At 39.6% G+C, this 27402-nt stretch overlaps 1 protein-coding gene and 1 non-coding gene across 7 annotated transcripts in view; both read right to left on the minus strand.

The window, feature by feature from the left end:
- The window catches only part of RC3H2 (ring finger and CCCH-type domains 2), a 40096-nt gene that overhangs the window by 8422 nt on the left and 4272 nt on the right, over positions 1 to 27402 (minus strand). For 3 of the 6 annotated variants that reach the window (XM_048822516.2, XM_048822512.2, XM_048822517.2), the window contains exons 2-18: positions 24935 to 25205; positions 23917 to 24213; positions 22094 to 22211; positions 21050 to 21283; positions 19897 to 20072; positions 16856 to 17056; positions 16285 to 16417; positions 15918 to 16036; positions 10775 to 10887; positions 9865 to 10173; positions 8502 to 8716; positions 6660 to 7087; positions 5174 to 5344; positions 3742 to 3897; positions 1959 to 2172; positions 1728 to 1812; positions 24 to 105 (exon numbers count right to left, since the gene is read on the minus strand). In XM_048822516.2, the coding sequence (XP_048678473.1) occupies positions 24 to 105; positions 1728 to 1812; positions 1959 to 2172; positions 3742 to 3897; positions 5174 to 5344; positions 6660 to 7087; positions 8502 to 8716; positions 9865 to 10173; positions 10775 to 10887; positions 15918 to 16036; positions 16285 to 16417; positions 16856 to 17056; positions 19897 to 20072; positions 21050 to 21283; positions 22094 to 22211; positions 23917 to 24147 (2985 nt within the window). In that variant the 5' untranslated portion in view covers positions 24148 to 24213; positions 24935 to 25205. Of the gene's footprint in view, positions 1 to 23; positions 106 to 1727; positions 1813 to 1958; positions 2173 to 3741; positions 3898 to 5173; positions 5345 to 6659; positions 7088 to 8501; positions 8717 to 9864; positions 10174 to 10774; positions 10888 to 15917; positions 16037 to 16284; positions 16418 to 16855; positions 17057 to 19896; positions 20073 to 21049; positions 21284 to 22093; positions 22212 to 23916; positions 24214 to 24757; positions 24906 to 24934; positions 25206 to 27402 lie in introns of those variants that run through there. The other 3 variants (XM_048822513.2, XM_048822515.2, XM_048822514.2) reach the window with 3 other exon arrangements.
- On the minus strand, positions 16522 to 16629 carry LOC125623713 (small nucleolar RNA SNORD90). Its single transcript, XR_007353090.1, has one exon. It is a non-coding gene; the product is annotated as a small nucleolar RNA SNORD90 (small nucleolar RNA).

Consider the following 27402-nt stretch of genomic DNA (forward strand, 5'->3'; position numbering starts at 1 on the left):
GTAATAATGGTACATCATCTTACTTGTTGTAGTTCAATGCTCAGTAGATCTCCAGTACTAGAATGCTTTCTGTGAGCAGATAAATCAGTAACTATGAATCTTTCCCTTTAAAGAAAAAAGCAGCTGTTATTGTCATAGACAGTGATAAAAGAATGAATCGTTTTCTCAATGACCCCTCAATTTGCAATTCTTTGCAATTTAGCTCTAAACAGCTTAGGCATCTGGATAAAAGTGGTGTGTATGAAATAATACTTAGCACTTTACAAACATTACCTAGTCAGTCCTCACAACACCCCTGTGAGGTAGGCAAGTACCTTCATTTTACATATAGGGAAACCAGGGTGGGTAAAATAAATGATTTTTAAAAAAAACAGATTTTTTTTATTTAAATTGGATTTTTTTTGATAAAATGCTTTTTGAGGAAAAAACCTATATAAAGATAGTTTTAATTAAGATACATTGTAGCTCAAAGGTATCTCATCATGGAATAGGGATTATAAATTCTAATTCTATAGTATAAGACAATATATTCATGTAATGTTCAAGAAAAGTTTTGTAAATGAGTTCCAATAGTTCATGGATTAAGGAGACAAGACTATTTTCTTCCTTTGGACTAATTCATTCCAAATTGAGAAATCATTTGGGACCTGAAAAAGCAGAGAAGGTTGTTTTTCTTTTCCAGATTATGAACAAATAGGAAAATGAAGGTGAAGACGACTGAGTTAGCTGCAGAAGCCAATATTTTAAGTTTCTCATGTTGACCTGGCTGACAGAGTCGATTTAATTTGTGTTTTTTAAAAAAATATTTCATTTAACTATTTTAGTTAAAAAAATTTTTAAGAAAAACAAACCTGATTTCAAAAAACTTGAATGTTTAACTAAATTCAAAAATTCATATGCTTGTTTTGTTAAAATATTATGTTTCCTGTTGAAGAAAAAAACCCAGAATATGTAATGTTGTTGTTTTAGTTAAATAAAACAATTCAAATGTCTGTCTGGTGATGTTCTCCTCCTAATACAGCATGGCAAGAAAATCCTCCAAATATTAATGATTAACCTGTTGAATTGGAGATAGTTCACTCCCAATGACTTCATAAATATCTGCTTCAATTACCTTTGGTAAATGAAATAAGCAAACAATCATTCATTTTCTGATATAGCTGTAAAACTAACCTGAAAAGTTTTCAAAATAAATCACTTAAAAAATGTATAGAGTGTATCTTCTAAAAATGAAACCTACATCTATTTCCGAGTTGTGAAGAATATGTATAAGGTTATACCAACCAACAAGAATGCACTTTTATGTAGAAATCCATGATTAAATCAAGTCTTCCTGACTAGTGATTTAAATGATTTAAAAGATGATTTAAATCAAATCCACCCTGAGGGAAACTGAGGCAGAGAAGTTAAGTGACTTGTTGAAGGCCGCATATGGCAATCAATATCTGGATTGGGATTACAGCTCAACAGTCGCTGGTTCCCAGTTCTGTGACCGGTCCACTTCAGCACACTGATGCTAACAATAGCTACATCAGATTTACCCTAGTTTAATTATTGGAATTGGTAATTCCAATGCTTGATGTTGCATAAAGCTAAAGCACTTGCCATGTTTAAAATTACTAGGTAATTCATATTTAGATTTTTTTTTCCTTCTGCCTGGGATTTTTAGAGTAGCTGTAAATTATAGAACAACAGTCTGAACAAATGCCACTAGGGAAAGTTCATACCGTTCTATATAGCGTGCTGATGAAGTAGAATCTGAGCCACAGGAACTCCATCTTGAATCAACAGCATTGACGTAAGGGACATAATCTATAACAAATTAAGGTACAATTCAATGTCTTCCCAGTTTCAATAAGAGAATATGGATATACACAGAGCTATTAACTGTCCACTGCAGTAATCTAAATGCCTGTGTGGTGTTATGCGGTGCTGGCAATAAGAAGCATTTACTGTACCTGATACACTGATGGGCTTAGTAGCACTTCCTTGGGAAGCAGTGGCCTGAATAGGATCTGTTGTGTGATAACCTGTGCGGGATGATCTGGAGATCGCACCCCACTTGGAGATGATCGGTCCATCACTAAAGGGAATTATAGGATCTTCTTCCTTTACCCTTCTTTGAGTTTCAAACAGATGAACTCTCCTCTTAACATCTCCACTGTCCAAATCCTATACGTTTAGGAGAGACAAGAAGGTACAAGAAGCTGATTTGCATTTCAACACATTTGGTTGGGTCATTCAAAAGGCCAGGAGTCATTAAATAACCACTATTACACAAGGTGATTAGCACCAACCTGACCAGCCAGCAAGCTGGGAAGGGACATAATGACTCTTACCTATTGTGATTTAGTGGCCAGCTGGCACCAGACAGTGATTAACAGTGGAACAGAACACACTTCTTTTTTTTTTAAAGCTTTACTGTTTCCTCTCAGAAAAAAAGCCCAGCTGCTGTAAAACACCATTTCCACAGTATCACCCTCAACATCCTTGCTAATACTGGAGGAAGGTGGGGTCCAGGTAGCAGAGAATTGAGACATGATTACCCTTATGGTGCAGGATGCACGAGTGGCAGCTACTTGATCATACCAGAGTAGGACAGTAATCCCCAATATGCATATGAGACCTTACTTATCCAAAACGAGGTCATCTCCCTGGATGTGCATTAAATAGGTTTTAGTCTCCAGTTTATTCAAACCTCAATTAATTTTGTGTACCCAATTTCAATCCAATAAAACAAGGTTATGCTGTATTTTCGTTCAATTATATTTCCATATATTTCAAGGTTTCATGGTTGGGGTTTTTTTTTGTTTTTTTACTGTAGGAGGATACGTACATTCCAAAAGCCTTTTAGCAGAGCGAGAGCAATGTTCAAGGGAAATTACACAAACGAAATAAATGATTAAAGTTCATGCAGAATACTCTGTTCTATGGTGTGTAGTGCAAGTTTTAGCTTTCTCATATCTTCTCTGTAGAACTAACACTGCTGAAGGCACTCACTTCAAAATAAAAATTATCTGAAACAATGAGAAAGATGGAATAGGAAAATCTGCTCAGATCCCCAAAGAGAAAAAAATAATTTGCTCAAGGCCAAGCAGTTCTGAGAACCTCACTTAAAGTTAGCTGGAATCCTATTAATCCAATGGAGATGTCTGCCTAACTCTGACACATTGGCCCATGCTAGGCTGTCAAATCCACCACACAGGATTGTCCTGTCACTATTACACTATTGTAGACATCTCTTAAATGGGAAACGCTATGCATGAGTGGAGGAAGAAACTGCTGAAGGTGCACAGTTTTGCAAGCAACCTGACCAGAAGTGGAAGTCCTTATTATACAGCCTCGTAGTAGTCCATCCATTCATCTCTTCAGTGTAACAAAAAGGTCTGAGGAATAGGAGTCCCGAATTATAAATTATTTACTGAAGAATTATTATTATTTATGGCCAACAGTAAATTTTATTTACACTGATTTGGTATTAAAGTAGTTTGTCTTAAATCTAAGAATGTTATAAACACCACTGCATTTTTTTCATTGATAAGAGGATAGCTTGTTTACATCACTCGGCAAAAGTTTGTTCCAAACAGTTTAGAATGAGCTGAACCAGTTTAACCTCAAGACTTGGTATTTTAGTTTATTTACAAGAGGCCTGGCAATCAAATTAAGTTTGGCAATCAAATGGAAACACTTGCAGCACTTTCCACCCCATGAGTGAGCAGGCAGAGCACAGAACAGCCATACCATTAACACAGCATTTGAATTGGCAATTACATCCTTGGGCTCTGAGTCGATGGCATTTATGCAGGAACCAATAGTACCACAGGACCAGGGTGAGTAGTGTGAAAGATGGTCTTCCTCAAATTTAGCACCACTCAAGTCACTAACACTTTCCGAGAACTATTGAAAAGGAAGAAAAAAAGGTACAAAAAACAAAGGGAATTTAGTATTTAAGTGTTTATACAGAAAAACTGCTTACTGTGAACTATTAAATCAATCTGCTTCAAGACATGAAGCAGGTAGTCTAAGGCCGTGTCCATGCTGGGGATTTGCCTCAATTTCTGCCATCAACGGCCAACCACTGGTAAATCTGCATCAACCCTTAGCACAAAACCACTGTAAGCCACATTTTGAACCTGAGAAGCTTACTGCTTCCAAGCAGGAGTAAGCTTCACCTGTACAAATAGTTGCTTTGCCTCCTGACACTTTGGGTTGGCACCAGTGCACTTTAATGACCGTATTTGGGGCAAATCACTAGGGTAGTGAAAACTTAAGAGAAAGAAATGCATTTTTCCTGTACTAAAGTTATATCAAGCAAACCTTGGTAGAACAAAACTCAGAAATCTCCAGCCTGAGTAAGGCCATAACCAGGACTTGATGGCAGATCTGTGACAATACGTAACCCTTAAAATAACTATTTGTGATAACTTAGAATAAACACCAACAAAGGGGCTTTTTAGCCAAGATCTATTTTGAATATTTTCATTCTTAGGTGTATAGAAAAAGAGAATGCAAGATTGGGTTTTTCTCCTCCAAGACACACTGCCAGTTCTTATGCCTTGCTTCCTAAGCCTCACTTCCATTTTGCTACTGTCATACCACACAGCTAAATGTTTTACAAGGGCCTTGTCACTTTTCATTTCAGTATGCGAATTCTTTGCGATTACAGGCACATATGAACTTTCTCATCATGTGATAGTGCCATTAAGAACAAGAAAATAAAATGGAAGGATTCTTCCTAATGGAAAAAAATGTATCCACTGTGCTTTACACAGAAATCTGAAGGTTCATAAGAGGCACCAATCACAGTTAATTACAACTGATATCTGTGATATGCTGTTGATATGATTTATTAGTCTAACTGCATAGGAGATCTGTGTGAAACTCTACACCAGTTTCTATGGTATAAGAGTCTTAACAATAAATTAACACTGTGCTATAAAGTTAAGCTGCCTTTAAGTTAAACCAATTCTTCACTTAATTTTGGCCTTCTGTCAGTGATCAAGTGTAACATCAGCTTAATATCCAATATTTTCTTTCTTAGGGAGATTATATCTTGTACTTGCAGGGGAATGAACTTGATCTAATAGAATCACAGAAGAGTGAGATAGAAAAGCTCTCCTGTTAAGTGCAGAAAAAGGAAGCAAAAATACCATGAGATTCTTTGGTTTCTCACCTCTGTGCTGAAGTCAACACTGAAGAGAGGAGAAGGTGGTGTTGGAGACTGTGTTGCCATAGGAAGGGTTGAGGACACAAGAGGTGTTTTTTGAGAGTGGTATTGTGCCCATTGCTCTGGCTTCCGTCTTAACTGATCATCGTAACTGGTCTTCAAGTGACCACAAGGCTCCTAGAGTAAACAACGGGAGGAGGGCATCAACGTATGAATATTCACAGCAGGATCATGCAGGTAATTTACAGGTTTCTCATAGCTGCCAACGCATAGAAGAATAAGCAAGGAACAGTCACAGCTACCTTACCAAATACCAGTTGAAAGGCATATATTTGTATACAGGAGAGAAAACAATGGAGACAAGGTAAGGAACGTGTACAGCATGGTGTCAAATTTAGTCCATGTTTAATTATGGTTCGTAGGCCCTGCTATAAATTTAGGAGCCATCTGCCCCTCATCCCCACTGTGATCTCCTACTGATGTCACTGGGAGATTCAGAGTGCGATCCAGGGGATAATCTGGCCATTACACCATAACTCAACTTTTAGGTATTTTTCATTCAGTACATTATCGTCATACTCTGCATCATTCAGTGTGAAAATCTGCTCCCTTGTATCGCCACCACTAATTCTTCCCTTTGTTTTTTCTTCCTTTTCCATCCTCCTGTGTCTGCATCTCCTTTGTTCTTTCCTTTGGATTTCCTTCTCTGCAGCAACTCCTAATTCCTACCTCCCCTTGGGTTTAACTCCCTGTTATTTCCCAGTCCATATGCTACAATGCTCCGCAATAAAACAGTTACGGTTCCAACTGAAGTGTCATCACTGGAGCTGACACTCCAACGAGATTAATAGGGGGCAGGAGAGTTCAAACCCCCGAGTTACTGTCAGAAGCCATCTGCACATGCAAGCAAACATTACTGTATTGATTACATTAAGTTTACATTTTAAAGGTTTTCTCTGCAACCACAAGGGCTAGAAATGTACTTAAAAAAAAAAAAAAAAGACAGCTGAGATTCTGAACAATCTGACTATATCCTCTGGGCTATATAAATACATTTAGCAGGCCAGATCTGGCCCGCAGACCATACATTTGACATCCCTGGGTCAGGATCCTTTGGACTGGAGTCCCATTTTTAGATGTCACTATAGGACCTAGGCAGAGGGAGATGCATCTTGGATCCAAAGCGTCTTCCTCAATGCATAGAGTCATGTCATAATGTGAATCAAAGAAATGGGAGTAGGCAACATCTAGGATGTGTGTAATTAATTCAGCTGATGTGTGTTTGTAAGCAGAGGAGCAAAGGGGTCTAAGATAGCCCTACCCAAAAGGACAAAGATCTGCCTATTATGGTTTGAAAAATAACTTGTTTTGGGGTTGCTGCTTGACAAGTGTAACCCAAGGCAAGAAAAGAGCTCTGGGCTAATTAGGTGGTATGATTTCGGTCATGACTTTTAAAGTAAATCATATCCTTTTCTTTTCCACTCTCACCTACCCTTGGTAAAGGCACAGTCCTCTGCTCATTTGGAGGTTGGCAAGCCATGGAGTAATACCCATCCAGCGAATTATATCTTTCGCGCAATGATGTCTGACAGACAGATGAGTGCATCACATCCATTGGAGGTAAAGAATTGCTCCTAATAATGTCATCCCTTGGGTACATCTGTGGACGCCAGATGCGCCTGCTGTCATACACCGGAGCATACATTCCGGAAGGGACGGGAGGAACTGGTCCATACGGTTGCGGAGGAGGAGGTTGGTAAGGAGAATTCAGTCGCTCTCGAGGGGGAAATGTACTGTAATGATCGGCATATGGCACGGAAGCAGGTGGGAGGGAGGATTCTGGAACGTTACTGGACCTCACAAAGCGAGGAACACAGGGAGCCACACCAGCTGGTACTGTTGGAGGTGGTGGGTAGTATCCTTGAAAATTGGAAAAAAGCATATTTAATTTGGTCTCAATGGGATCAGAATTTTAAAACAGTTCTAAAATTTTAAGTAGCACTTGATACTGACTTCAGAGTCAAGTGTCTTGTTTCTACAGGTCCCCTGTTAACTCCCTCACTTCTCTGTGGATGAGCACTGCATGTTTGAAAACTGGGTCTGCAGGGGCAGTACTAACACTGTACAGTGTGTTCACAGGACCGGACGTTGTTGGGAGGGGGAGCAGAGGAGCGGTGTATTCCACCATATGGTAGCACTTTTACAAGAACAGGTGGCAATTTAGCACTTCCTCTCCAAACCTTTTATATATGAGGTTAGATAGATACTTTTAAAGAAAAAGGTCTGTCATCTCTGTTTATATATCAGCATTTTGGGTCTAAAGAATTCTGAGGGTCTTTAAGCCATCAGCTGGCAAGTGGTTTATTTTTTACACTGCAGAATAAATCATTTCCCCCTCCTATACCCTACTGTGACAGCTGGGACCTGCCTGAAGTTAGAACAAATGATACAGCAGTTTTCTTGGCTGCACTTAATAGGAACCTCTTTCTTCTATCTAACATGGTGCTTGTTAGCTTCCCAAAATACCAAGCACAGTATGCAGAGGCACTTGGTACATAGAGTGTCTCCCTCCCAGGTCTCTGCCTAGATGAATACTCAAACCATTCCTCAAGGGCATACAGACATTTGTGCAGTCTATGAGAGGCACACTGGGACTGTCTGTGTACACCGATGGCAAGAAAAGATTTGGGAAAAGCTTGAATTATTCAGGTCTGTAAATGCTAGTGGGAAATGCACAACCTGAACTAAATTCCGCCCATGGATGCACACAGACTGAAGTCAGACCCATACACACTGGAGCGCAGAGACTGGCTCTCGTTGTGGGTGAGCAGTAAAGAACTGGACACATGGAGGGGTGAGGAAGGGTGGTGTTTCCAGTAAGACACTATAAAAGGAGACTGCTAAGCCAGCTCCATGAAGGATGCAAACAAGATGGAGTCTCACGAGTTTCACACAAGGAAAGCAAACAACTTTTCTCCACAACACAAGTCTTCAACACATCTGTCCCCTCTCCAATGAGTAGGCATGGTTTAAATGTTGCTGAACTTCCTTTAAGGAATTTTGGAGACCTCTCTAGTTAAATATGGAAATAATGCAAAGAGTGTAGCAATGCTCCTGCATTCTGCGGCCCTCTCTTTACTCAATCATAATATTCAGAGTTCGAAAGCTTGGGTATTGGGCTCTGCTGAAACCAGGAGGCCCAGCAAATAAGCCCCACATGAACTTCGTGCCATTGGGATTTGAAGAAATTTAGAAAGCACAAACACTGAAACCTATCAAGTTTATACAGGCAAAAGTAAAGGATTGCCTATGGCTCAGCAACCATGTCACTCACCTGTCTGTGGGTACTGTGGAACTTCATAGGACAACTGGGTCCTAGGATCTTGAAAATACTGAACATTATCAGAATGTGGAGGGTAGACAGGTACTCTGGTTACAAATGGGCTGGATTTTGGAGGCAGAGAATTCATCTCTGTTCCAATATTAGGACCACCAGCTGAGGTAGCTGCTGCCTGGCTTACAGGAGTCTTGGGTGGAGAGCAAATTTTACTGAAAAGAATTGCAAAGAAATCAAATGGATTTGCATTTACTACTTATTATTTGTATTCATCTTTCGTCATTTCTAACTCAAACACAAAACACTCCAATATGACATAGCTCAAATTCCTCATTATCTCCACTGGTATTTCTGAAGACTTCAATTATTTTTTAAAATACAACATTGATGCTATTATTAAAAAGCAGACTATCTTCAAGAGAACATCATGCACTCATAAGCTGATCTAAACCTTTTAGTTTGTACCTAGAGCTCAGATACCAGTACTGAAAGCATGTTTTGGAAACAACAGATAGGCATTAAAAAGCTGGTCTGAGGTCCAGTGCTGTTTGGACAAAACCCAAACAGTTTTAAAAAGGTGTGATACCTGGAAAACCTCCAGGACTACAAAATAATATTTTTGATAACTGGAAATGCAATGACTATACTGTACAACTCTACAATAAAGAAATAAAGTATGGATGCAAATTGTTTTTAAACTGAATAACCCCAATGACAGATTAGATACTGTGCAGGAAACCGGGGAAGAGAGCAGATGTGGAGAGCTGTACCAATTTAGCCAGTCTATATGAGATTTAAAAATTAAAGCACTGACACAACTTGGGTTGACCTTCTGAGTAACAAAATTACATCTCCAATGCTAAAATCAGACCTTGCATTGCTACACAGCCAAGGAGCATTTCCAGTGCATCTCCACTTTTCCTCCTACCTGACACATTACTTGGATATATCATCTGCTAACACCTCACACAGAAGAGGCTATTCCCCTTCAAGCTCAACTCTGGACTTCAATAGGTAGAATGCACTGTTGTGCCCTTTGGAAAGTCTTCTATTAGGCTTGCACATGAGCTACAGCAGATTTTCTGAAATGCATGGCTTATATATTACCCTTTAAAGGGCAACTGGCTACTTCAGTCACAAGGAAAAGAAAAACATATGCCCTTCAAGATGTGGAGAGCATAAAACAGAACCAGAGTTCAGTATCTATAACTCACTCAGTAGCAAAGACTAAAACAGAAACTACTCATGAACATAATTCAGACCTTTATCACCTCTCTTCTGCTTGCAAGGATAGGAAAAATGCAAAATGTGGACATTAGAATATTTGATCCCAATTCTTTTAGCTCATAGAAATACATACTTTTCAGATAGCGATTCTGTAGGAGACCCAGAGGCATTTTGACCACTGGCTCCAGACTTTCCCCCCTTCTTGACATTCTCCAGAACTCTTAAGGAGGTTTCAGCGCAGCGAGGAATCAATTGGGGAACACCACTTTCCAGATTTGCAATCCCATTGGAACTCGGCACCATCTTTCCTGTTGTTTCAGTGCTTCCTATGACAGAGATTACATTTCCTGCTGTGGTTGAGACAGTGCTGTTGACACCGACTTTATTTAGGAGAGGGAATGTTCTCACAGTCGCGCTGATCTTTTTGTTCCTCAAACGATACCTATATTTACAAAGACAAATCTGATAAAGGAGTTTACATTGTGCAGTCTAATGCATTTGTAAAACTGACATGACAGAAGGGATAAGCGGGATATCATTAACAGCACTTCACAATTTAACTTAAACCATGAGCATTAGTTTGGAGAAACAAGTAGATCATCAGACATTTCACTCTACAGTAAAAAACCAACTCAGCCTCTGAGAGGCATCTGAGTTGTTAATTTGGAGATGGGTGTGGGTGGAAATAGCTTTATGAAGTTATACATGAGATATTTGGTAAATTGAGTCAGGAATAAAAAACTGCTGATTAATGGGTACTATTCCTCAGTTTGCGCCACTGCAGATCTCTTAAGGTGCCAGGCCCAGAGTCAATAATTTTGTGCAGGAAAATTTTGATTCTGCTATATTCTGAGAGTTAAGTAAAGGGGAATTCTGGCAATTTATTTATAGATGCTATTTTTAACAGGTCTAATTTGCACAAACAGTTCTCTTGCAATTCAAGGATCCCTAGAAATGAATTCACACACAAAGGAAGCTACTTTCAAGATTTAATGAAAGCTGCCTTGATTTGATGGAAAGAACAACACCATCCCCAGACTTACTTTTCAAGCTCTTCCTGAGAGTGAGCAAATGTACAGTTAGTTCCTCGTGGACATCCTCCTTGCTGGCGCAGATCTCGGCACATACTCGTTTTATATTTGCTATTTGGTTGCGGCTTAAAAATACAAAAAAAAAATCCCACTTAAGATCCAATACAGGTTTAAATATAAGTAGTTTTAAAAAAATATATAAATACAGACATGCAAATGTTGACATTTTTCATTCTCAATCACCCCTTTAGATAAGGAAGTTTTTCACTGACATTACAAACACCCTTTTGTCACATTGAGCTCATCGTGGCTAACTCTGCTGTGTACTGCATTCAGAAAATTTTGCTTACAATCATGAATTTGTCAGGTACTAATTACAAGATGCCATGTCTTTCAGGATCATTAAGCCCTCATAATCCTGAGCAACACCTCAACCCCAACCTCCTAGGAATCATACATCTGAATTTTGAGTGCGTGCTCCCCTTCCCCGTGAAAGTTTCAGTTCAGGAAAATACCCCTTCTTATTTTAGGGGTCATAATCAACAGGAATATAGCAGAGGTTCTCAAAATTTTTGTATTGGGGACCCCTTTTACACAGCAAGACTGAGTGTAACCCTCCCCCCTTATAAATTAAAAATGTTTTTAAATTAAATTTTCAGTTTAATTTTAATGCAATATAACCAGGGCTCTCGCAACACCTCTGCCTCCCCCTCACCCCGAAGGGTCGCAGCCCCCAGTTTGGGAACTACTGGAACAGAGGAAAGCTCTAAAGGAACATATTTGTGTTCAGTAGGTTTAAAGCAAAACTATGACAGATTTGTATTGTCTACCCCATAATACCAGGGTAAAATTCCTGCAGGCTGATCACATAGTAGGTTTCTGTTACTCTCCAATCCAGAGGGCAGCAAGAGAACTACTCAATTAACATCCTTCCAACCAATTCTCAGATGAAAAGGAATGCCTCCCATGAGTAAAGAACTGCCTTTAACACCCCAAAACTGAAGGAGATAGGGATAAGAACTAAATCCTATCCCTCATATACATATTTTTAGGTGGAGATTTTGGGATCCATCTCTCTTAGCTGGCTTTGAAAATCCTATCCTTACATCATATATAATGCATATATCAACAGTTAATACTGAGGATAAAACAAATCTGTGCCTGATATTCTGTTTAGTTCTACTGAGTGTGTGAGTCCAACACCTATTTGCCCAGTGTGACAGGCAGACATTTGTGTGTAAAGGAGAAGAGTCTGCTACCAATCAGATTGTTTCTGAATGGATGTGCCGGGGTCATGCAACAGGAAAGAGTAGGGGTTTTTTAAATTTATTTTTACACCTTCCTTTACTGATTTTTTTAGTTGTACCTGCTCACAGAATGGCCTTGGGAGGACTGACCGTACAGTTGGGCTTTTATTCCATCCATACTGCCTTGCAGATGGAAGAGTTTCCTTCTGTTCCCCACCCTTGGTCTCAGCCACTACCTCTGTCCATCAGCGCTCTCTAAGTTTTTCTCCAGCACATAGTGATGTTGACAGGAGTTGCTTTGCTTGGGTGTCTGCTTTTCAAGAACATGCCTGTGTTGCTGACCCTACCTGAGAAATGAAAACCACTGAAAGAGGCATCCAAGATAAACAATGAAGCCAGGGATATCTTCTGAATGTTTGCTGGTAGCCCCCATGGCTTTTTGACTTTCCCTGAGAGGAAGCTGGACATGTCTACCCATGGTACAATTACTCAAGTGGAGGGGGTGGATGCTGCGGAGGCCCATAGTGTTGCTGAAGCTGCTTTATAATGCCCTTCTTAGACAGGAATCCACTTACCTGTCTGTTGGTAACTAGTTGGATTCAAACCCACAACACTTATTATTAGAAGTCCGCAGCACTATCCACCATGCCAGAGAGCCTGGGTTTTTTTGGGCCCTCTCATTCTTTTCACTTTGCTGCCTGTCTTTTTTCCACTTCTTTTAAAATAGAAGGCTCCTCTGTAGTAAGGTCCCACGCAGCAGTTATTCGCCTTAGTTGGTCTTCAAGTATTCCCAAAAGAAGAGTCTCTCTTATATTTCCCTATTTGTCTCATCAGTTCTGACCTGGAGAGCTGAACTTCTTCCCATGAAGAAGACTCAGCCCTCTTCATAATAACTTTTCTTTGCCATTTTATTTCTAGACGAGTGCTTTGGACAGGGAGCCTGCACCCTACAGAAACTTTAACTAGAGTCTAAAAGACACTGAAAGATTCTGACTCTGAACTTAAAAACAACAGGGTTCATTCTGGGTGTGCAGCCTCTTGGGGAGGCAGTGAAGATCAGACCCCTCTTTGGTTTTTGTTTTACAGCTTTTGTCCATATGAGATAAGGATATCTGAAGCAGGGCTAAGTAATGTCCTGGGGAGCCAGAGGTGTAGATCTCCTTCAAGGATTTTCCCTTTGGTTTGCTCCGTGTTCCTTTGATCCCCTCGTTAGTGCAGTTAGAAACAAGTCTTGGAGGAGAGGAGGTGCATACCAGCCAGCCATATAGTTGCCAATGGGGGACCTCTGTATACCGCAAATGTCAGGAACTCGTTGGATGAGAGAAGCCCAGGTGAGAGGTCCCCATAAAAAAAGGGGGGCTGGCTAATGCCTGTAAGTAAGGCATAAAAAGTTAAGTGCTCAATGTAATCTTGCCAACTAGATCTTTTGTTTGCTTTCTGTGGCCCTGCGCTGGCCACTGAAATGGAGGGCACCCACTGTTGGAACCACCGTCATCAGCACTGGATCCCAAGGCAGGCTCATTGGAGAAACCTCTTTCCACCATGCCATTTATTTCAGTCCTCCTTCCCCCTCTTTGCAGCGTGAGATGGAGAAGATTGAGCAGTAGCTTACAAGGCACTCTCAAGAAGTTTGGCAGTAGTGATTTTTGGCTCAGAGAAACCACCCTGCTTCTCTTATTTCCCGCCTTGTGCGAAGGAGTGCATCACTCTCCACCTCCTTGATTCTGCAGCCCTGATTCTCTCCTGGTCCAGAGGAAGACAACCTAGGAGATCCTTTCCTGTGTTGGGGGCCTACCTTGGCCACAAAGTTAGCAGAGTTCACTATCTATACACTCTGATGGGGGAAGAGATGCAGGACAAGCAGAATTTCACCTTAGGCTTCTCTGTCTGTATGTCTGTTATGCTGGGATCAAAGAAAAGCTGCAAAAGGTATGCCACAAAGTGTGATGCTCAAAGCCCCAGGAACGAAGACAAACAAATAATTAAGTGCTCAGTCCTAAAAGCCAAAGTTTGACAGATCCAGCCAAATTTAAGCCCAATTGCAACAGATATTAGGTTTCATTTTAGTTTTGAAAAATTTTAGATCCAACAATCCTTAAACTCAACAGCAGTGAGATCAATCCTTCCATCGAATAAACTGGCCAGCTCTTCACTAGGAGGGGCAAATCCCTGAACCAGCAATTCACAGCTCCGAGCTGTAGCCTGAAAGCAGGCAAAAGACTCATGGTCAGATCTGTAGATCTTAATATACTGAAGAACACACTGGTGGACCAGTACATGTTTCCAGCATTGATTGCGAACCAATGATTACAAAGAAGGAAACAAAAGACCCCTAATGTCAGCTTTCTCACAGGTCACACTGGATGTATGACAGAGGAAGGAGTGTCCTTGTCTCCAGTGCTAAAAGTGTCACTAGAAAGGAAATTGATGGATACATTTATCTTAGTGTCAGAAAGCAAAATGTTCTGAAAAAAGTTTATTGTGCTCTTTAGTCAAATGAGCTGCACTATTTTCCCTCTTTTTTTCCATCTGTCCAGGGAATCTAGCATTAAGTAAGGTTGAGAAACAATCAATTCACATTTTTTTACGTAGCACAGACAGAATAATTGCCAGACGTCAGGGTGGGAAAGAATGTAAATCTGGAAGAATGGTAAAGTTTAAGTTAGAAAATGATGAAATGCAAAAAGGCCACGATCAGCACTTATGGTCTATCTTGTTAAGATTTGGCAGCTATTTGTGTAACTTATATACAAAGGTCCTTTTGTGTGATTTATGTGAAATAGGTTCTTATGATTGGGTTATACAGATATCCTTGATCCTGGCTCACAGTATAGTTTTATATGGAGGGGAGAGTCTTGAATGGATGGCAATTACTTAAGATGCTATGTGCTTGGTTTGGGTGGTTGTAGAAGGAACAGAGTATGGACATTCAGATCATAGAAGGGATACAGGAGGATTTGCATGCTGATGGTCCTATATGCTGATGGTCTAGGGTTCTTTTGTAACGTATTATCCCTTAAACTAACATTTTAAAAAATTATTCTTGCTCTTCTCTGTTATGTAAACAATTAACTTCAAAGTTTTGGTTTTTCATATACATGTATAAAAATGGATGGAACATAACCAATTGGGCTAAAAAGATATATTTATAAAACGATTGCATAATGAGCCCATTACAAGTAAATTATATCACCTATGTACGGTGGACACCCTGACTGAGGAGTTCTTATAATTTTAATATTTCTTGTATGTTTTTCTTCATTTGTTTAAAAAGATACCAGAATAACAATTGTCTTGATTAAGCAAGACAAGAAACCTCAGTGAGCAAGTATTGAGCTAACTAATGTGGCACCACTGGGGTCTGAAAGGTGAAAGTAGTCCCAGCATAGCTTTATATTACACGTAACAGATAAAATTCACTAAGATTTAAATCAAGTGTTCCTTGTGGTCATGCTTTACTAACTACAGACATCATGTACAGGGACTCTACTCTAAGCTGACATTACATAAGTATGGCTTGTTTTAATTTGCCAGTCAGTCAATCAGGAGAGGTCCTAATGCATTCTTTTTAGAACCCTAGGAGTTCTACCCAAGTCCATCCTTAAAGTATTGTATTAATAAATAGATACCATTTTTCCTACAAAAGGAAGATCGATTAATACCATAGAGAATCCAATCCAATGTCTATTTTTAATTGGCTAGAAGGGATCTTGGTGAATGGCATTAGATACTCCCTGCTCAGGGAACATGGGCCTGGGATATTAATCCTACTTTATTTCATGGCAGTGGAAATCCTGAGTAGGCTACAAATGTTTTACATCAACATTAATTTTGCAAAATAAGTGAAGCCCTTTTGTTAAAGCGTCACAGAACACTCAGAAATACAGGTGGTAATTAAATATAGTCACCTGTGGTGTTTCATGACCTTTTCGACTATAGTTCTGAATAAAGTCCACTAGCCCATGTACCACAGTCTTCACTGCCACCATTGCATTTTCCAGCTGCTCCCATGTTGGAGAAGCTGCATCTACAATTGACAAATTGAAAGCACGTTTTAACAATAATTCCAATATCATCATCTTAAATGAGACAACTTTTACATCACACCAGAAACATCCAGTACAAGGATTAAGAGGAAAATCTTCAACAGCAGGTTAAAAACATCAATTGATGGGAACTGTTTAGAGCAGAAACAGAATTTGTTACCAGTAGAGTTATATTTTCCATTAAAAAGGAAAGGGAAAAAATTTACATTTATTAGCACCATTCACATACCTGGATTAGGATCTATATTTGCCAGAAGCTCTAAATGAGGCCTAAGTCTGTTTAAGTTTGCTGGATCACCTGTACGTTGCAAGACAATTGTCAGCTCCTGTACACTTTTTGCAAATGATTCTGGAGACTGGAGCTGAAAATAAAAGTGACATTAATGCTCTTCATTCTATAAACTGGACATTTTAACAAAAAAGTATTCTCATTTTCTTTCAAGAGAGATGGGCTCCAAAATGAGACAGGCAGTGTCTTCAGATTGCATATAGTGATTATCAGTGGTGAGAGATTACAATTCTCAGCTCAGAATCTGCCCTATGAAGCTTCATCATAAGACACGAAACTAGAAAAAGTGATTTTCTGCACTGCTTCTCTGTGACCTTTGTAAACACTAAAAATTCTGAAAGGGCTTTGTACATAAAGATTACGTACAAAAAAACAGCCATCCTACTCTCTAGTCATGTTAAAACGTAGTTAAAATTAGAGGTTATAATAGTTTAAAAACTGCTTCAGTATTATACCCTTTAACTGTTAAATCTAACAAGAAAAGGATACTAAATCTACCCCATTGACAAACCTTGTCAATAATGGATTGCATGTGTGACTTATGTGCCAAGTCGCCATAAAGGAGGGAAGACCATTGTTCTGGTGATATTCGAAGTCCCGCTTCCATGGCAATGTGGACAATTTGGGCATCATGTTCCCTTCGCAAAGCCTCATAACTCCGAAATTCCTCTTTAAGCTGCATCAGAGAAGAATCTTCATCCCTTTTGGTGACCTAAAAAACAAGAATTCAACAATGCTTAAAAACTTCATTTTTCTTTAATTACAGCAGAGTCCATCAGATGTATAAACAAGTGTGCCATGGTATATAGCAGTGGTTCTCAACCAGGGGTCCGGGGCCCCCTGACAGGCTGAGAACAGTTTCAGGGGGTCCTCCAAACAGGGTCAGCATTAGACTCACTGGGGCCCAGGGCAGAAAGCCGAAGCCCCACCGCATGCGGCTGAAGCTGAAGCCTGAGCAATGTAGCTTTGCGGAGGCCGCTGTGGCATGCGGCCCCAGGCAACTGCCCTGCTTGCTACACCATAAGGCCAGCCCTGGCTTTTATATGCAGAAAACCAGTTACTGTGGCCCAGGTGGGCCATGGAGATTTTATAGCATGTTGCGGGGGCCTCAGAAAGAAAAAGGTTGAGAACCCCTGGTATATAGAATCAACACTTAGTTCTTCCAAAAATTCATCCCGCTGCAGAGTACTAGCATTACTGTGGGCTAGCCAGATAATCCAGTGTTGTATAGTCAGTCACTATGAGGACATGACATCAAGTCAAATCACTTCAACTAAGTCAGAAATTGGATTTGCTTAAGTCTGAAGATAATATGTGGTTGGCAGGATATACAGCTATAGGATTAGACCTTCAGTTCCACTATCATTTCGATATACCCAATGTTAAAAGACAACTCAAAGAGAGATAGCAAACGTTCAGAATTTAACTGGTAAATGGGGGTGGGGGAAGGATGATCAAAAAGTTGCCCAGCACTCTATAATTTAGAGTATACTTTACAGAAAGACAATTAGTACCAGTTTTAACAAAAGTACCTGGCTACACACACCTTTCATCGGAAGATCACAGTTTACTTTATATACATATTAAACCTCATAAATACACCTTTGGTATAGTCAGTATTATCCCATTTTATTGATGGGCAATCTGAGACACAGTAAAGCAAAATATCTTGGCTCAAGGTCACTAATTGCAGCAGTGACAGACAAGAATAGAACCCACAAGTCCTGGCTCCTAGTCCTTTAACTCATGTACAGCGCTAGTTTTCTTTTTATAAAAATGCAAAGTAAAGATGTGATACACATACAGTAAATCCTCACTTAAAGTTGCCCCGGTTAACATTGTTTCATTGTTACAGTGCTGATCAGTTAGGGAACATGCTCGTTTAAAGTTGTGCAATGCTCCCTTATAACATCGTCTGGCAGCCGCCTGCTTTGTCCACTGCTTGTAGAAGAGCAGCCCATTGCAGCAAGCTGGTGGGGGCTTGGAACCAGGGTGGACCAGCAGCCCCCCATCAGCTCCCCGCTCCCCTAAGTTCCCTGTGCAGCAGCCGCCCAGCAGTCTATCAATTGCCTGCAGTTCAGCTGTCCCTCTCCCCACTGCCATATGCTGCCCCTGCCCTCTGCCTTGGAGCTGCTCCCCGAGCCTCCTGCTTGCTGGGGGGAGGGAGGGAGGAGGGGAGAAGAGGGGAGCTAATGTCAGGGTGTCCCCCTCCCCCTTGCTCCTGCACCCTGCTTATCCCATCTCCATAGAGCAGACACATGACAGGGCTCAGGAAGAGGGAGCAGGCAGTGTACTTAAGAGTGGGTCAGTGTACTTAACACATACACACGTGTCTGTCTGCTGTGCTGTCTCCCCTCCCTCCATTCCTGCTGCCTTGTAGAGTGTGAGGCTACATTAACAATGAGTTAACCCCTTGAGGGCTTAGCCAATTGCTAGATCATCATTTAACACAAAGGCATTCCCTAGGAAATATCCCACCCTCTGACTTCATCACCTCAACCAAGCTTCACAATCATCATTGCTGTGTACAGTATTAAATTGTTTAAAACTTATAGAGTGTGTGTGTAGTCTTTTGTCTGGCAAAAAAATTTTTCCCTGGCACCTAACCCCCGCTATTTACATTAATTCTTATGGGGAAATTGGATTCACTTAAAGTCGCATTTTTCAGGAACATTACTACAAAGTTAAGTTACTGTATTTTTATGACTGTCTCGAAAAACATCCCACAAATCTTATTTTGGGGAAAAGTGCGTTGTTGCTAATGGGTCACAAATCAAATTACTGCTTACATTATAAAAAGAAAAGGAGTACTTGTAGCACCTTAGAGACTCTTTTTGCGAATACAGACTAACACGGCTGTTACTCTGAAACCTGCTTACATTATGTGTATATCAAGTGTACTCTAGGCCTTCTAGCAGAAATCATATGTTGAAATAAAAATTTAACCATCTTCCCATGTCACTGAACATAAGAGCTTTTGTATCAAATATTGATATTCTATTGAAGATGTCTAGATCAGACTGTCTTTGTCAGCTGACATATTATTTTATTGCCTTTCTGGGCCGATTAATTTCTTAGTGATCGTGCTCTACACTACTATACAGGAAAGCAGAGTTCACCTCCTACTCCTCATCTCTTACTCTTCAGAGATCAAGAGTTGGGAGCATTCAGTGGAAAAGAGGTATGGTATAATAAATGAGAGGTTTAAACATTTCATGTCCATTTTATAATGCATGCATCAGTACTGAATGCATTAGGACTCTCTCCATATATTTCTGTCTCACCATCTCTGTGTACGCAGAGGCTACAGTTAGTGGGATTAAATGATTAATTGGTTTTAGATCACTTCTTGATGCTTCATTGTATCTTTAGAATGGGTAAGATCTGAATTTGAGTAGCATGTTCCAGGTGAAAGATATTCATGCCATATTGGTTCCTCAGAACTATATGCTAAACATTGCTTATGTATCAAAAAGTTTAAAACAAATAAAACTGGTATTAAGTTGCAAAAATTAAAAGCAAGTTTTCATTTTAAATTATCCAATCTTTTACCTTAAAGCATGATGCTCGATACAGTAGTTGCACAACATGACCAATGCTTGTTTTCGATGCCTGAGGAAATCTTGGTTCTAGTCTTTGAACAACAAAAAGTACCAAAACTTTTCTTGAGAGTGCAGAGCCATCTTCAAGTGCCAGTAACACAAGTTTCAGAGCCTCTTCTTGCATAGCTTTAAACAGACGTTTAAAAAAAAAAAGGTCATAAGAAAAGTAAGACTACCATATATTAACAGTGTACACAGGAACATTTGGTTTGAGAGTTCTTGTCCACAATATCTTAACTATTTTTAGTCCACCAACCAACCATAGCAAAACACAGTCAGTGAAAATGTGCCCCATTTTAAGAAATCTGCTAGTCCAGATACAAAGCAGTACACAGAAATGCTTGAAATGCAGTCAGTGGTTCCAGTTGAAAGAAGACTGGACGATTCAGGGCTCCCTGTTTTCAATAACATTGGCACTTTTTAACTTTTGGTTTTACATTGCGCAGTCTCAACATTCAGCCTTTGCCATTTCATGTAGCTTGCCAATTTTATACTAGGAAGCTGATGAAATCTAGCGGTAGGAATGGCACAGGAATATTAGAACTATCCATCAGAATTACAAGTTCACTGCGTTGCCAACTTAAACAGAATCTTCTGATGAACCCTACACCCAATTTGGCATCAATTTACTGGTAATAGCTGGTTTATAGAAAAGACTCCAAAGCCATAAATTTTAACTTAACTGCTTTTAGCTCAGTATTACCATGCAACCTGAGCTGGTGGTTTTGGACTCTATGGCTTAAGGTATAGGCACAAACATTAAATCTGAATGAGACACCTTGTGCCTATGCACTAATCATAGTGCTCAGTACTATCAGCATGTTACATAATAATACTGGGCTACAGACAGTAAGGAAAATACATCTATTTTTAATGGGCTGAGATTTGTGGAATGTTTCCCTGCAGTATCTAGGGATAGACCATAACAAAACCAAGAGGTATACTGGTTAGAATACCTAACCTTCTCCCCCCTCCCTTAGCTCTTTCCCATAAACCTGAAAAACAAGAGTACATCTACCTCCAAACTGCAATGACAAGACTCCCAAGTAATGTTCTTCCTGGTAAGAAAAGAAACAGCCAGATCCATTCTGCAATAGTCCTACCTGGCCCTAGAAACTGGCATCCTCGTGCCCTGACAGCAGCCCAGAGATTGGCAGACAGTTGCTGAGGGTTCTGGTGCTGTAAAATCAGTTCTGTCACAGTTCTTTCACCAAGTGAGCGTGCTGCCCGCATGGCTCTAACACGACCCTCCTCCTCCACCAGCTGACAGTTCACTAGCGTCACCAGTTTCCTTTGCATTGGACGGCTCAGGGCACTCTGATTCAAACTAGCAACTCCTTTAAAGAAAGAGGTAAATGGTCAACTAAGTCTTAATAATAAGACAGATTGATCAAGTGAAAGGCAAACAACCATTTCTAGTATAGGCTTAAGCAACAGACCAATGCCATACCCCACCACGAACTCTTTTCGCCTAAGAGGCCACTCACCATCACAGCATTGATCCAACACTACTGATCCTTGCTGTTGAAGTATCTCCCACTCAGCCCCCCACTGCTTATCAAGATCGGTACTAAATTGGTCTATTTTCACTCTATGCCCCTTTTCTGTGCCATGTCTGATAAAGCCATGCCATTTTTAGGTTTTATGTAGGATCCCCACCTCACTTTTGGAGCATATAACACTTCGGACAGCTTTCAACATGGACTACAGAACATTCCTTAGTTCCCTGCAGAACACCACAAAGGCTTTCTGGCACTTGTCTGTTTCAGTCCATCCCTTGTCACTACAATCATACATGAATAGCTGACTAATAAAGGAATTTAAATTAAAATCTTACATTTAACTATGTCAAAACAAACCACCTGTTTAGCTTGAAGAGTTTGGGTTCCTTTCCTATGCTTAGGTGAGAACATTATTAAATGAAAAGCACGTACTAGTTACCCTCAAAAGCAAAAACAATATAGCTGCTAGACTTATTTACAAAGCACCATAGATGTGCACGAACCAGTAAAGACATAAAGGAAAAGTTACCAGAAAGATAGAACTATCACTTCACAGACTGAAACCAGTTAGCACTGAGAACATACTTCTGTTAAGAGTAAGCTTGTCTGATATACCAAGAATTGCAGAGTTTTAAGACGACTTACCCTTTCCTCCACTTAGTGGCTTTAAGTAGAGTGCCAAATCTTCCACACATTTCTTTGCTACCTCATAATGTTTGTTCTCTCCTAAGTTACTTAACTTTACTGTCTGATGATCTGGTACCTACAAAAATTGCAAAGGAAAGAAAAGGGAGTTGTAGCCAGTGTCCATAATCTTTCCCATGACCTGCCTTACTCACCTTATCACAGTATAAGCTAATTATATAACACCATAGATCTACACTACTCTTCACAGAGAAATGAAAGACAGGTTCAACGCCATGATGTTTGGAATGTAATACTCATAATACAGCAAGGGATTATAGAGGATGACTGTTATGGTGACGAAAGATTAAGATATTATTATGATAGTGTTACAGAACATTTCTTGTGGTGCTTTTGGATAGATACATTAACATTTGGAGATTAAAGAGGAAAACAGGGCAGGAGGGGAGGTCTGTGATGGAAGACCAGCTGAAAGAACTGACCTCTGAAGGGTTATTTGAAAGGTAAGGTGCATGGTACACAGGGCCTGGGAGAATGATCAATGCATAGGGGCAGCATGAGAAGAAGTGCAGAGTTGCTTGTAGAAGACCAAGGAAGTGACCAGATGCAATTAACTGGCCAAGAGCAGAACACGAAAAGGTGAACAAGGAGAAATTAGAGATAGAAATGTAGCCAAGCACAGCATGCTCTGCAGTCCTAAAAGGGAAGAATGGTGAATCTGAACTTGGTGCATGACTCACCGTGGGCATGATCTGGTCAGAGTGGCAGAAAACAAAGGTGATTTTAGTTACAATGTACTGAACAAGCTAAGGTGTACTCTGAGAAGTGGGGCAGTCAGAGGAAGTGAAGATTGTAATAGGCAGACAAGGTGACTATTACAAACACTTTATTAGCAATAGAGAATTAAATAAATATATGAAGTTGAGAAGGGAAAACATACTAGTGTATGACACTATGTTCCATAACATACACAATGACTTTTTTAATATACCCATTGTTGTCACATCTGTCTGGATGACAAATTAAAATAATCAATGCACTAAGCAGCTCACAATAAAATGCACCCTCTGCAGGTGGCATCCCAATTCTTTTAAAGAATTATTAACTTGAAAAGATAAACTCTTTGAACACACATGTGAAAGGGCACAAGAGAGATAGATTATTTACTTACAAGTTTCCTGAAGTGCAATGCTGACTTTATTAACATTCCTGTGCCACCACTCTGAGGCACTGGAGGGAAAAATTTCTAATTCAATTAGTTGATGAGACTCTCTCAAACCTAAAAGCCCTCATCATGGGTGCTTCAAAAGAACAGATGTCTGAACCTGGGTTCAGAGGTCAGATTCTTTTCAATGTAAGAAGTAACATGAGGTTTTGACTCAACTAGTTCCCAATGAGAAGGATGAATGAGTGTAATCTGTAGATTAACTTTTCTAATGACACTGCTGATTGTCCTCTAGGTCCAGGAGGTATTTATCTACAAACTCACACAGCTGTACACCCAGTTATACTGGAAGACACTCTTAAAATCATTTTACAGACATATTCTGTCCAGAACTGTGGTACATTACAGCGTCACTGTTAGAACACAGAGTCCTGTCTACACAACACAACGAAATATTGTTTTAGTTGTGACAAGGGACAGGTGTCTGGTAACCTGGTCTCCTGATGTAATTGTCTTTGTAGCGTACACAGGCCTTCAGATGCTATAAAGATCAGACCTTTTCTTATCCCAGACTGAAACAGTGAGGATGTATTCCTGCTGCAATGGTAAAATGTAAATGGTAATGTTGGAAAAAAGTAAAGAGCTCCTTAAGTCATACCTGGGCTCCAACTAACTGGAGAAGTGCAAAGTTTACAGGAAGCACATCGATGTCTGTGTTGATGGCAGTCTGGTCGAAAGGACATGCTTTGCGATGAAGCTTGTTCAGGCAGGTCTTACAGACAGTGTGAGAGCAACCTAAGCTGATGGGTTTGTGCACATTCTCATCAAACTCATTGTAGCAGATTGGACAGGACAGAAACTCTGTCCACTGAGCTGCCTGCACAGGCATTGTGGAAGTTGGATGCTTGTTTAGCAGACTAGAAGACCATTATTTCACTGTCCCGTATTTTGGCAACTGGAAAGTAAATGAACAAAGGATGTAGTTTCTACACAACATTTTGCAATTAGTTGCTTTTAATTTAAAAAGCAAGATTTTAACATTTTATTAAATAAAACCCAAAAACTTATGTTGAAATCCCCATATAATGAATCCAACCCTGCCTCTGTTATATCAATCAATAATAACAGTTCAATAATCCCATCACATTCTTCCAGCTAGTCTACACTAATCCAGTTTGTGAGCCTATCTTCAGTAAATGTCATCAGGGTTTCTTGTATACTCATGGAATTAAAACACTTTACAGAAAAACATTGGTTGGCACATAAAAGGTTAAAGGCAGAACCTCAGATACAAATCAAGCTCACAATTTTCAAAAACTAAGAACACTCCCTAATAATTGAAGGGTGGTGGGAAGTCAAAGAAATATTATATTTGTTTTACTATCACAAAGTGGAGTGCAACATGATCACAGATGTTTCATCCTACCCATCTTGTTCAAATTTAAACAGGTGTCAGTATAAACATTGCTTTATAGAAACAGAATCCATTATACACTTACATTTTTTGTTTTTAAAAGTGGTAAAACATTTATTGCTGGAATGGGAGAGTAAATCTGTGTTCACATCACCTCCCTTGTAACAGCCCATCAGAGGACTTGCTCCCAGGGGCGTACATTTCTCTATTTGCATTTCACACATTCGCTACCTCATATTCATAACAGTGAAACTCCACGTACGTAAGTCTGTGGCAGAAAGATCTCTGCTGTACTGGAAATCCAGGTATTTGGGGGCAATTACACAGCTGATACTTTGTTCACACAATTGTTTGCAGAGCATAGCACTGTAGCTGGTTCCACAACAAGGAAAGGTAAAAATATTGAGACCAAATTACAATATGGAAAATGTCACCAAAACGCCATCTAGATCCAACAAGCAACAACTTCAGTTTATTATTAGCAGGTCTTTCCTTTGAAATATCTCACTTTGTGCAGAGGTTCCACGTAAATCCTATGTAGAAATATGTTTGAAGGGAAAAGGGAAAATTTACTCATATATTCTGAAAGACATCCCATCTTACATAATTCAAAATCAATAAAAAGAAAACAAGCCCAAATATTTAAAGGCTACTCCAGCTAAGAACTTCAACTAAACTATTTAAATTCAAGCCTTCAACACTGACACTATCAAACTGGTAGGTGCTTGTAAAGGTTAAAACTAAAGAGCCACACCCATAACTACTCTACAACAATTTACCTGTTGGCTCTGATGCTACCAAAATCCTAGAAACCAGATGGCTTGCATAAGTGCTATTAATCTGTCCAATTAGCACTTTTCTTTTTAAAAATGCAGATGAACTCACATTACTCCCTACACTGCTATATTTATAAAGAGTTAAAGGCTCAATACTATATTTTCTTTTCCAAAAGTGGAAATAAGGTAATGTTATTGTTTTGAGGAAGCCAACAGTTTCCCCCTGTCCCATCTGAATTCAACAACTTTCCATTTTCATTTTGAATCAATTGTTGGCTGTTCTACTGTTTAGTTAGTGATGTTAGTATATGTTGGACCACTAAAATACTTATTAGAACACTGCATAAGACTTGAAAAGTGGATGCATTTTATTTTAATTATGACCATCTGTTTAGAAATGCTATTTAGCACTGAGCATCCAATGCTCTTTAAGCAACAGGATACTTGTACAAGATGTTCTTATCTCAATGAGATTTTCAGCATCATTTGGGAATTACATTTTATACAAAAATTAGAAAAAAGTAAGACAATGCAGAAATTAAACTTTGGACTTATCCCACTGACCCTAAATGTGGATCCAATATGTTCAATACTAAGTGAGCATAGTCACACCGTGAAGTATATTTTTAACCCTACCATAAAGCACACACTTTACTAGGGAGGGACACACACTTTTTTTAGGCAAAACATTGCATACCTGTAAGGATTATTTTTGTTACATGCATCTTCAGACATGGATATTCAAAAGTACAATTAGCAAGAGTGAACAAAATGCTAAAAGCATCCTGATTTCCCTATGAATTTAAATGTATAATGCCATTTAGTCCACCTCAACCCTTGAGTATCCAATGGTAGGCAAACAAAAATGCAATTGTAGAGAAAAGAAAAACATCTAAAGTAGATAGATCCTAAGACTTCCCACCCTTGCTACCACAGGTTCTGCTATACTACTGCTAATGCCAGTGAAGACTGGTTGCTGGTGACCAATAGCATTAGGTTAGACAACACCGGTAACATTCTAAATTTCCACCATTTCTGTCATGAGTAGCAAGTGGGAAATTTTAAGAAGTCTGGTATACATACAATCTAGGTAACAGCATGACACGAGTCACTGACTGAACAGTCTCCATTCCCACGTCCCTCATTAATAGATTCAAAGGGCAGTAATCTTTATTCAGAGAGCATATATATGCTTAGCTTCCACAATTAATTCAGAAACTTGCAGGTAACAGTACCAGCTCATTTTCCAGGCTTTTAAATAAAGGCTAGTCTACACTAGAATCACTACAGCAGCACAGCTGTACCAATGTAGCTACACCGCGGTAGTGCAGATGCTCTAGGCTGATGAAAGAGAGCTTTCCCATCGGCATAATTACTCTACCTCCCAGAGCGGCAGTCACTATGTCGGCAGGAGAGCTTCTCCAACCAACATAGCGCTGTCCACATTCTCGGTGTAACTTACATTGCTCAGGGAGTGGCTTTTCCACACCCCTGAGCAACTTAAGTTATATCGAAGTAAGTGCTAGTGTGTACGAGCTAAGAGTCATGCCAACTATTCTGATATTTTTGCTCTCCAGTATGTTCAAAAAGGATTCTAACTAAAGTCTCCAAATTATCAAGTCAGTTTCTTAGAAAAGTATAAAGAAATTTTTGTACAGACTCCTATTTTTTCTGACAAGGAACATATTTAGGGATGTCCTACTGAAAAACAAATTGCTCTGATACTCTAAAAATTGAACAAAATTTAAAAAAAAGTGCCCTACCAAAAATCATTCTGACAAGAATTGTCAACTTAAAAATCTAGTCTTTTTTAAAGAGACGAACAAAGTATTTTCAGGTGCTACCATTACCCTGGAGTTGCCCCGATCTTTCTGTGTGAAAAACCCATAAACACAATATAAAAAATGACTAAGCACAAAGTGCTGTCAAATACAGAAAGTAAACAGAGAGTACT

Source organism: Caretta caretta, chromosome 16, assembly GCF_965140235.1.
Source record: "Caretta caretta isolate rCarCar2 chromosome 16, rCarCar1.hap1, whole genome shotgun sequence".
NCBI lineage: Eukaryota > Metazoa > Chordata > Testudines > Cheloniidae > Caretta > Caretta caretta.